General features: G+C 47.1%; 1 protein-coding gene across 1 annotated transcript; it reads left to right on the top strand.

Annotated features, from left to right (window-relative positions):
- The first annotated feature begins 6998 nt into the window (after positions 1–6998).
- On the top strand, positions 6999–10802 carry si:ch1073-303k11.2 (leucine-rich repeat neuronal protein 4). Its single transcript, XM_062984707.1, has 2 exons — positions 6999–7122; positions 9646–10802. The coding sequence occupies exon 2, from the start codon at positions 9650–9652 to the stop codon at positions 10394–10396; it is 747 nt and encodes a 248-aa protein (XP_062840777.1). The 5' UTR covers positions 6999–7122; positions 9646–9649; the 3' UTR covers positions 10397–10802.
- The last annotated feature ends 440 nt before the right edge of the window (positions 10803–11242 follow it).

Raw genomic sequence — 11242 nt, 5'->3', positions numbered from 1 at the left:
GGAATCTTTTGCAGGTGTTTAGAGTTAATTCGTTGATTCAGATGATTAGGTTAATAGCTCGTTTAGAGAACCTTTTCATGATATGCTAATTTTTTGAGATAGGAATTTTGGGTTTTCATGAGCTGTATGCCAAAATCATCAGTATTAAAACAATAAAAGACCTGAAATATTTCAGTTGGTGTGCAATGAATCTAAAATATATGAAAGTTTAATTTTTATCATTACATTATGGAAAATAATGAACTTTATCACAATATGCTAATTTTTTGAGAAGGACCTGTAAATAGGGCAAGTTTAAGCAGAGCCCATTAGGCATTTGGGACTGTCTGAAAACCTCTCTCTCTCAACACAGACACATTTCCCATCATCCTACACTCCCAAGAAGAGGGCGTGTCTAAATTCTTATATCCTTTAAATCCTACTGAGGCGCCTTAATTCTGAGTGATGATCTGACTGAATGACGAGGGAGCGTCCGACACCTCCTCAGCGCTGAAGATCAATCCCAGCATTCAGTGCGGCACGACTTTTCTCACAAAACTAAACATGGCGAACGAATCAAGGCGGCGCAACCAACTGAGTTCTGTTCAAATGTAAATAAATTCTGATTGATGTTTAATCTGTATAAAGGTGTGATTAAACGAGTGGGTTTATTTGTAAATTGGGGCGTCAGGGACAGTTTAAGTGTTTTCGGTACACAGAGGGAGACATTAGCTAAAACTGGTTTCACACAGTTTGGCCCCTGATTAAGGCCCTTAACCCTCCACTGCTTGCACAGCATTCAGTCACAATGGTAAGTCAGTTTGGATAAAGGCATCTGCGTCGTGCACCAAATGTAAACAGAACAGTGGTCTCTGGACCCATGCCGTGTCTAGGGTAGATTCCTGATTTGCGCTGTGTTTCCGTCCCATATAAAGACGAATCGTAACTACCGAGGAACGGCGCCTCCAGCAGCTCTCAGCCCGTGAGAGAAAAGGTGAGAATGTTGTAGCGTTGCTGGGATTTCAGATTGGAACAGGAAAGAGAGGATGACTTCCAGATGTGATCTCACCGTTACCACATCCTCCCACCATTCTTATTCAGAATTCTGCTTCAGCTAATGAGTTTCACACACCCACGTTCCTCCAGAGACTTTCGACACCACCGTAACGTCCCTCTGCCTCCCACACCTCACACGGCCACGGCCGCAGGGAACTAAACATAGATCGATGATCAGACTGAACTTCCTGCTTCTGCGAGGAATTCAAATGTCCATTCAGGTCATTGATGGGTAAAAGCAGAACACGGATGAAGATGCTATTGTTTCCACACGCAGTGATGTCATAAGTTTGCACGTGTCTTGGCAGCCGCGGTGTTTCAATGATTTCCGAAATTGAATGTTGGAAACAATAACTTATTTGACCCCCTACAGACGTAAGAAGATTGTTAAATTAAAAAATGTTGAGCACAGGCACTCGAGTGGCCCAGCAGTAAAGCACTGACATCTCAAGCTCATGAGTTTGAATCTCAGCTCTGCTAATGGCTGGCTAAGCGCTTCAATGTTCAATGATTGGCTCGTCCCATTGCAGGGATTCCTCATAGCTGTGGCAGTGACGCCCTCTGCTGGCTGATCGATGGCACTGCACAGAGACGGGGGATAATGGAGATCAGTGCTTGACTGTGCGCAATATGGATCTCCTTATGAACAGGTGAAAAGTAGCGGTAGGTACTGCACACGTGTCGGAGGGTGTGTGTTAGTTACAACCCTCCTCGGTCAGGAGTGGAGGTCTGCAGCAGTAGAGTTGAAGTACAATCTGAGAATTGGATACGACTAGATTGAGCCCTGACCTCAGCCCCACTCAACTGGGTCTGGGATGAACCGGAACATCGACTGAGCCACACTCCATTATAATACATTGTAATAATTGTTCTTAAAATGGGACGTCTGACAATCTCACAGTCAGGCGTCTGAATACTTCTGGTCATATAGCGTAGGTCCCACCCCAATAACAAAGAAACTGTAGAGTGAAGCAGATGATACTTGACAAATTGGTCACAAACTGGTCACACGCGCACTACTCACCATCACACCACTACAGCAGAACGACTGGTGTGTAGACGTGAGTGTTTGGTTCTTGGAACTGGGAACTGTGGGCAGCGAGTCAAAAAGAAAAAAGAAAAAAAAAAGAAAACATTCACACTGGATTTTAACCCAGGAAACTGCTGCGTCAGTGTTGACTTGCATCCACTTGAACCCTCCTGTGAAGTCCCAGTATCTGCTCCCAGTATCACCAAGAACAGGCGTTTGCAAATGTAACCAGTGATCTGAGTACTGAACCAGTAACCTTACTGTTTTGTCCAGTCATCTCACCGTTTCCACAGTTAATTTCCAAGTCGGCTAAGGATGTGTTTATATTTAAGGTAAGTGTGCAGATCTGGCATGAATAATGGAGTAAAGGATCGAATTCCTCATCAAAGAAGTGACAAAGTACATAATAATATGTTTAATATAAATAAATAATGATAAAAATAACGTTTGGACTGTAGAATTGATATTAAAAGCCCTAAATGGTACGGATTCACTTTCTGTTTGTACAAAAGGGGCGCTGGGAGTGTGAGAGCATCACAAAAGTGGAAAAAGTCAGAAGGTCGTTTTATTTCCGACTGTGGGAATCTCAGAACCCCGAGAGAAAATAAGAGAATGAGACGGTGGGACGGAGTTCGAGACGTTTTGTAAGACGCACTAGGACGGCGACAGACCCGGAGATCCAGACCAGACGTCTTTTATGAGTCTGAGGGAAAATATGTGGACGTGGGTAGCTGGTGCTCGTTCCGACATGCTGCCTCCGTCTAATCTGCAAATACTTTCTATTGTACCACCCGATCCTCGGTACCACCAGCACGTCACCCCCCTCATAACGGTGTAGCGAGACATAATAATGAGCGTCTGAGTTACAGTTGCATCAGTCAGAAACCCTGAAAGAGTCCCGAGGTCATGACCTACCTGGACTAGCGTCAGCAAGAAGAATGCTGGTTTTAGATCCTATAGAATCCCATACACTATATGACCAAAAGTACTTGGACACCTGACCATGAGCTTGTTGGAGATCTTCATGTTAAAAACAAACACTATTAAACTGTCTGTGGGAATTCGTGGCTGTTCAGTCAAAAGATGGCAGCAATTATACAGCCGGGCACTGACTGATCAGTCGATGTTCCGGTTCATCCCAGAGCTGTTGAGTGGGGCTGAGGTCAGGGCTCTGTGCAGTCATGCTGGAACAAAAAAGGGCCTTCCCTAAACTGTTACTGCAAAGTCAGAAATGTATCATTTCCTTTACATTACTGATTTATTACACCTGTTATCGAATGTTGTGGCTGAACTGTGAATACATGGATTTAAAACTTAGAGGAGGTGTCCCAATACTTTTGTCTACAAACCAGTCACAACAAATCCTGGACCCCTGAGCAATGAAAAATTTAACTGATGAGTCCATCTTTCAAAGTTTACCAGCTACAACATGAAGCTTTTGCGCTGCTTAAGCATGGTACAAACTATGAGATCCAGTGACTGTTAGATGGTTGTTTACCAGCTTATAAATGATGCAGGTATCAGCACCAGGTGCACCTTATGGTGCTGGTGTTGCTCTCATATTTCAGGATGAAAACAGCCCGTACTTGGTGCTAAAATTATTAACGAGCACCAGGATTAAGTTCCATGTTCCTTTAAATCACCATATCATTGAAGCTTAGGGGTAGTGCGGTGGTCTCCAGCTCAAATCTCAGCTCTGCTATCAGCCAGTCGGGCGCCTACACAGACACCTACTGGCTGGCTGTGTGTCTGTAGGGGGAGATACAACGGCTGAAACGTGCACATGTGCACCCTTGATGGGGGGTTTGGGGGTAGCAGCAGCCACCAGACAAACTCCAATTAACCACGACTGAATCAGGGTGCAAAAACCTTCAAAGACCTGGAAGGTTTATTAGTGAGAGCGACTCTGACGTGTCAGCACAAAGGATCCAGGACTTCAGAACATTCCGGGCAGGATTACAGCCGTTCCACTAATTCCTCATTAAAATACACGGGACTACAGGTTTCCGTCCCCCCTACAGATCAATCCAGAGGTCAGAGACCGGCGCTGAATACAGGAGGGACGACACGGAAATCCTAAATAAAAGGAACGAGCTGCAGGTTCCAGCTTGTGCAGCTCCTCACTGATCAGAGCTCATCATGGAAAATAAAAACCACCGAGCTGCGTCACGTCTGTGGTATTTCTTTCTTTGATCACCATAACAGGGAAGTAAAAACATGAACAAATCAGACATAGAGAAGCTCTTACTCATCAAAGTCTTCTTAAATACATACACTATGTGCTCAAAAGTATTGGGACACCACTTCTATTTATTTAGTTCAGATATTTCAATATTGCTGAGCACTCTTTGTGCATTTTGGTGTGGAGAACCTAAACCGAGCCCTGATTTTTAACCCTGCTGGAAACCACTGGGATGATTTGGAATGCTGACGGTTATGAGAGCAAGACCTTGTTGTTTTGACTGAATAGGAATACTAAATTCCCACAGACACACTATAAAATCCTGTGGAAAGCCATTCCAAAACATTAAAGGCTGTCAGTGCCTTAAGAAAAGAAGGATGGTGGTGTCCAACAAGCTCATTGTAAGGTGTCCAGATACTTTTGGCCAAGCTGTGCACACCTGGATTTAGGTCATTTATCCCATACAGGCATGACTGACTGTGCCTGAGGGAGGGAGGTGTTTTTCATTGCTGTTGTACATTTGCGCCCTCTGCTGTCTGGTTGACGTGCCTGCAATGCGCTTCTCCGAATGCGACGCAGGGAAAAGATGCAGCTGGTTACTGCGTGCAGATCGGAAGGGGCACGTGATAGTCTGAGCCCTCGTCTGCCAGCATGGCAGGAGCGGTACATCAAGCATCAAGATTCCACTGGAAGAATTGGAATTGAAGACAGGAAGATCAAGTTGGGCCGTTGTAGCCTAGTGGTTAAGGTACTGGACTAGTAATTGAAAGGTTGCTGGTTCAAGCCCCACTACTGCCAAGTTGCCACTGTTGGGCCCTTGAGCAAGGCCCTTAACCCTCAATTGCTTAGACAATATACTGTCATAGTACTGTGAGTCGCTTTGGACGTCTGCTAAATGCCGAGCAAACCGGAAGGGTGGAGTTTAGAAAATATCACTTATAGGGGTGTGTGGGTGTCACAGCAGTGCATTACACCTGCTCACCTGCCTGGTCAGGCCTGACAGACACAATTGGCCATATATAAGAGCTGAGAGAGGGAAAGCCAGTCAGGATATGACAACATTGTCAGAACTAACAAGTAGTGGAGGAGTTCTTAGATCGTAGCGTGTTCCTCTGTGCAGCTTCATACGTGTCTGAAGGGGGCAGCACTGAGTCTACGTTCCATCATTCCTCCTCGGGTAACAGGCATCCTGTGAGTTTGATCTAAATGCCTAAATCTATAATCAGTTCTAGTTTTCCACACATCATCTGACTCCCAAATGACCCGGGTGACCAGAAGGCCGCAGGCTGCAGCTGTTGCATAAAAGTGATGAGCAGCACATCTGGATTCCCTAAAAACATTCTGTTTGCATAAGAAAAGAAAACTGGTGTCACAGCTGCGAGTCCAGTGTGTTTATTAGTTTTGGGACGCTGCATGTCTGAGCAGACCTCAGACCTCTGTGGCTTCTCTTACCCTCCCTGCCACCCCCTGCCACCCCCTGCCACCCCCCCCCCCCCCCCCCAAAAAAAAATACCTGCAGATTTTGATGTGCAGATTTTTATCTTTACAGTGAAGCAGCGACTAAACAAACCGTCAGTGCGTCACACAGGTGAGGAAATACAGATGTGCATGGATTCCGGTCATACAGACAAAATGCTGGAAAAGCACCGTGCTGGGGGTAGGGGGGACAGGGTAGCACCCCCCCCAACCCTGAGCAGGGTTACTGCGGTTCACAAAAACACTGAAATATCTAACAAACCTCAATTCAGCCAGATCAGATCTTTCATTTAAAATGTATGTAGGGTGCTTGGGATCCAGGGTTCGAATCTTTAGCTGTGCTGTCGGTCGGTTGTGCATGAATATGACGTGATTGGCTATGTCTGAGGGGGAGGCTTGTCTGGACCCACTGTGACCCTGACCAGGATAAAGTGGTAGTAAAATTACTTTATGAAAATGAAATGGAATGAATGTGCTGTGTGTATAAACACACACTAAGCTGGTACATCTATAGAATTACCTACCAGTATGAGATTCGTGGGTATACAATTACTGACTGTAGCCCATCAGTTGCTTTGTACAATGGGTTGGATCAAACGAAAGCGCCCCTTCCCCCATTTACATTACATTTTCGCATTTAGCAGACGCTTACAGTGTACAGTCTAAGCAACTGAAGGTTAAGGGCCTTGCTCAAGGACCCAACAGTGGCAACCTGGCAGTGGTGGAGATTGAACTGGCAACCCTCTGATTACTAGTCCAGTATCTTAAATGTTATATTATTTGGGTGCTGGATCGTTCTCAGATAATAACAAGGTAATAACATGGCAGTGTGTTTTATTTGTATGAGCATATTAGGTGCAGCAGTGTTGTTGGGATTTTCAATCACCTCAGTTAATCAATCAGTGTTGGGAGGAGAACGAGGGCTGAAAATATAAAGCTAGAAGTGCTGTGTGGTCAGCAAGTGTCCACTGATAAAGCGGCCGACAGGGTGTGTGATCCTAACAACACTGCTGCACCTGCTACACTCTGGTTTTGGTTACTCAGTGTGGAACAGGGATTCGTTCCAACACGTCTCTGCTGCTGATGCTCAGAGCACTCGGCCCTGCTACCAGCACAAAAAAGGAGGAACACACGAACACACACACACGAACACACACACACGAACACACACACACGAACACACACACACGAACACACACACACGAACACACACACACGAACACACACACAGGGAGCGGGCGGCGAGGGGGGGGGGGGTACAGAGGGAGGGGACAGTTTTTAGTAAGAACAAAAAGAAGACGGTGGAAGCCGAGCGTGAATCAGAGAATCAGACACACGAGACGGAACCTGAACAGAAGTTAGAGGAACCAAACTTCCAGTTCCAGACCAGTTTCTCACGGTGAGTTTCTCATCTCATTACTGGTTATCCAGCTTCTCCCAGCACAGCACAGCACAGATCAGGGCTGGAACCATATTCAGAAAGTTTCCTCACGTGTATATTGTGGTTATAAGCAGTGAGGGTGGAATCGCTCGTTTCTGAGAGACGCTTATAGTCCGGATTTAGGTCTGTCTGATTTTGGACGCTGAAAGAAGCTTTAAAGGGAAGAAGATTGTCATGTGATGATGATGTGAAAGCACCGGCGCATCAGTGGATGCAAGAGATCCGGGTCGTTAGGTCCATAACAGCTGGGATCCAGGGTCCGAATGGCAGTGGTCAGAAGGTGATGTAAGTGGTAAAGGAATCGTAATAGAGAGTTCGGAATGACTGCTGTAATGGGAAGTGCTGTTGTCTCACAGCAATAAGGTTCTGGGTTCGATTCCCTGGCCGGTCCACCAGGGTTCTTTCTGTGTGAATTTTGCATGTTCTCCTCATGTCCATGTGGGTTTCCTCTAGGAGCTTTGGTTTCCTTCAACAGTCCAAAGACACATGTGAGAGTAAATGTGTGCGTTTGCCATGTAACAGCCTGCCGGCCTGTCCGGGGTGTTTTTGGACTATCGCACAATGAATTGGACCCACTGTGACCCTGACCAGGATGAAGTGGTGGTAAAACAGACAGTAAATGAATAAAATCCACAACAGAACAGCGCACAAAGAAAGTACGGGGGTGTGAATACTGTGTACACGAATCCAGTTTAAAGCTGCCAATACGCCTTCTGCATGTTTTAGAATGTGTAAGGAAACCAAAGAGAACGTGCCAAACTTCTCTTGGGTGAGGATTTAGGGGAGACTCTTTCGTTCCTCTTGTGCAGACAGGGCTCGAGTTGGTGCACAACAGTCTCCTGGGGCTCATACATGGCTTTATGTCACCTTTTATGAGGAGTTTGGCATGTTCTCTGGGTGTCCTCCAGGTGCTCTGTTTTCCTTGCAGTCAAAATCATGCCAGTAGGTGATTGGTTGCTCCAAATATTCCCCACCTGAGAGTAAGTCATTTCCATGTATTATGACTGCTTCATCCTGGTCAGGGTCATGGTGTGTCCGGTTTTTCAGCGATAACTGAGCTTAATGCATTAATGCACCCCGGACAAGCTGCCAAACCAGCCCTAGATTTAACCAAACACGTCTGTGTGTGGACGTCTGATAATCAGGGATTCGAACCCCAAACCTTCCTGCTGCACCACCTGAGTGTTTTTAATATTCATAATAACTTTTTGTTTTTAAATAAACGTCAGAGATGCAGAGATGAATATTTAAAATAATAAATGTTTATTAAAGAAGAGAAAGCGCTGATGATCGTGATGATCGTGGGAAACACTGAACATTCCAGCACGTTGTTTCTGTTATTTCAAGTTCAATTTAGACAGAATAAAGGAGATCGAGCCCAAAACTAATGACTATTCAACCCCGTACCCCTCAAACCCCCCCTGAGTTCAGAGTCTGTGTGTGGTGTATGCAGGTTCCCACGGTAACAGGGCCGGAGGATGAAGCGCGTGGAAAAATAACAGGGGGCCCGAATGTTTTACTGAGCGCGCTCGGGTTACGTAAGCTACAGATACAGAGAGTCTGTGGGAAACGAGGGCGGAGTCCCCCAAAACAGAGGCAAACACTTAATAAATCCATACCATGTGACTCCTGATTAAACGGGATACACACACACACACACACACACACACACACACACACACACACACACACACACACACACACACACACACACACACAGTGTAAAATGCAATTAAAACAAGAATTCAAGATTTGTGAATTTGCTTGGACATTTGTTTAACTAGCTAAAGCACAGAAAGGCGGTGGGGTGGCACGGGAGATCGTTAGGCTAGTCCATCATCCGGGTTCGAATCTCAAAGGTGCCAGGCTTCTACACAGACACAATATGCTGTGTCTGAGCAATGGAGGCTAAAAGGATTCCTCATTACTGCAGTAATAGCGGCCTCTGCTGGCTGGTCGAGGTGCTGCACAACACAGTGAATAATGGAGAGCAGTGCGTGACTCCGTACGTGCCTCTGATCCCCGTGTGAACCCGCATCATGCAGGTAAAAAGAAGTGGTTGCCTACTAGGATACAGCCCTACTCGGTAATTGGATATGAACTAAACTTTGAGGATACTTTTTCTAATCGAAAGGAAAGGTGATACAGACGTACCTGACAGATGATCTACTGAAAGGACGTGCACACGCTCCCACAGACGCACTCCAAAATCTTGTAGAGCTAAAGCAAATGTGTGTTAACGCAGGAGGAATGTCCATCCAACTAACTATTGTTTAGATGTCCAGATTGTGTACATTGTGGTCAAGTTGTGCCCAAGTCATAATGCAGGACCTCATGATGGGTGGAGTGGACCCAAGTGTGGAGTAGATTCTGTATTAGCAGCGGTGCAGGACGTATGTGGGTCCTGATGCAAGACCAGTTCAGAACCCACACTGTTGATGTCTTGACGTTGTGACTAACGTTTTAATTCGTCTTTTTCAGACCCATGATGCAGAACGTGACGCTCCTCCTGCTGCTCCTCACCCTGGACCTCCTGCTCGCCGTCTCGGTCAAACTGCCGGCATCTCAGCTCCCGGATACCAACATCCCCATCAGGTACTTCCCTGAGGTCGATGACTACGATTACGAAGAAACCACCAAGCCCTCCGTGGACCACGATCAGCCTAAAGCGAGCACCACTCACTTCATCCCTCGGGAGTGCCACTACGACCCCTGCGTGGTTCCCGAAGTCCCCTGTTCGGTGATCTCCGCCCAGACGAGGTGCTACTGTCCCGGGATTACGGGTCCGGACGAGCTTCCCGTGGCTCCACAGCTGAAGGAGCTGAAGCAGGGAGAACGTGGGGAGCTGGAGGTCCACTGGTGCGCCCCTCAATCCACCGTCACGCACTATGAAGTGGTCGTAGAAGGAGGGAGCCACGACCCGCAGGTTTATAGCGAGTCCACGCGTGTTGGGATGGTGCAGGGAGTAAGGGTGGGGTCACGTGTGTGCGTGGTGGCGGTGAATAATGCCGGAATCAGCGGCGAATCCGAAACGTCGTGTGCACGGTTCGAGCTTCCTGAGTCCAGTCGGGCTGCCTTGACCTCAGGGGTGGCCGCCGGGGGCGTCGTCCTACTGGTGCTGATCTTAGTGGTCGCACTTTTGCTGTGGAGGAGGAGGAACAGTAGGAAGAGCGGCGCCGTGGACGGGGAAGGACTCAAAAATCCGTCCTACACTACAAACGGAACGCTCTGATTGGACGGGATGAACTCTGACGCAAGGTGGTGATTGGATGGCAGCAGATAGACTGTTAAACGGTACAAGCAAGAAATTCCTTCCAGTTCCTACGTCATGAACGAGGTGGTGCGGCGTTCTAATATGCTAGCCCGCCGCTGCTGAGCCCTCAAGTCCAAACATCAGCTGTGCTCTCGATCTGGCCGGGCATCCAAATAAAAAAGGGAAGGGAAATCATCTAAGCTCCTCACTGCTGCTCAAATGCGACCTCTGGTGGCTGGTCGGGGGGGGGGTCACAGAGTGGCGTAGCGTGACTGTCCATACACAATTCGTACAGTGGCAGGTGAAAAGAAGTGTCTGACGATTGCTCACGTCTCAGAGGGGGTGTGTGATAGTCCACGACTCTCCTCGGTCAGGACGGGGAATTAGAAGTGAATATTTCCAATGGGGGGGGGGGGGGGGGGGGGGTGTATGAGGCAAGCCCTTAAATGTGACTGGATGTGGATTGTTGACCTGGACTGGTGATCTGTGACTGACTGGTGTCAGAATCTATCAATATCATCAGTGAATTGTGAGATCGAGACCTGACAATACCATAGCCAGGGGTTTAATAACGCATATCTCCGCCCTAGCCAATCACAGACGTCTGTTCTGCCCTGATGTTGCGTAATCTGTGGCTGGTTTTGTGTCTCAGAGAGGGTACGTGACCCCCCCAGGTTGATGGTACCACATGATGGGGGGCATTTAGTGGGTAGATTTTGACCCATTTGGGAAAATCTTGGGGTGGAAACGTCATTTAATAAAAGGAGTCGATGTAATACGTGCAAAATAAAGGGTCAAGGGTCATGTCTGGGTCATGACATTTAA

The sequence above is a fragment of the Trichomycterus rosablanca genome, chromosome 22, assembly GCF_030014385.1.
Source record: "Trichomycterus rosablanca isolate fTriRos1 chromosome 22, fTriRos1.hap1, whole genome shotgun sequence".
NCBI lineage: Eukaryota > Metazoa > Chordata > Actinopteri > Siluriformes > Trichomycteridae > Trichomycterus > Trichomycterus rosablanca.
This window is presented reverse-complemented; position numbering and strand designations above follow the sequence as displayed.

Coding starts and splice junctions, on each gene's coding strand:
- si:ch1073-303k11.2 (XM_062984707.1), top strand. CDS start 9,650: ATGATGCAGAACGTGACGCTCCTCCTGCTGCTCCTCACCCTGGACCTC.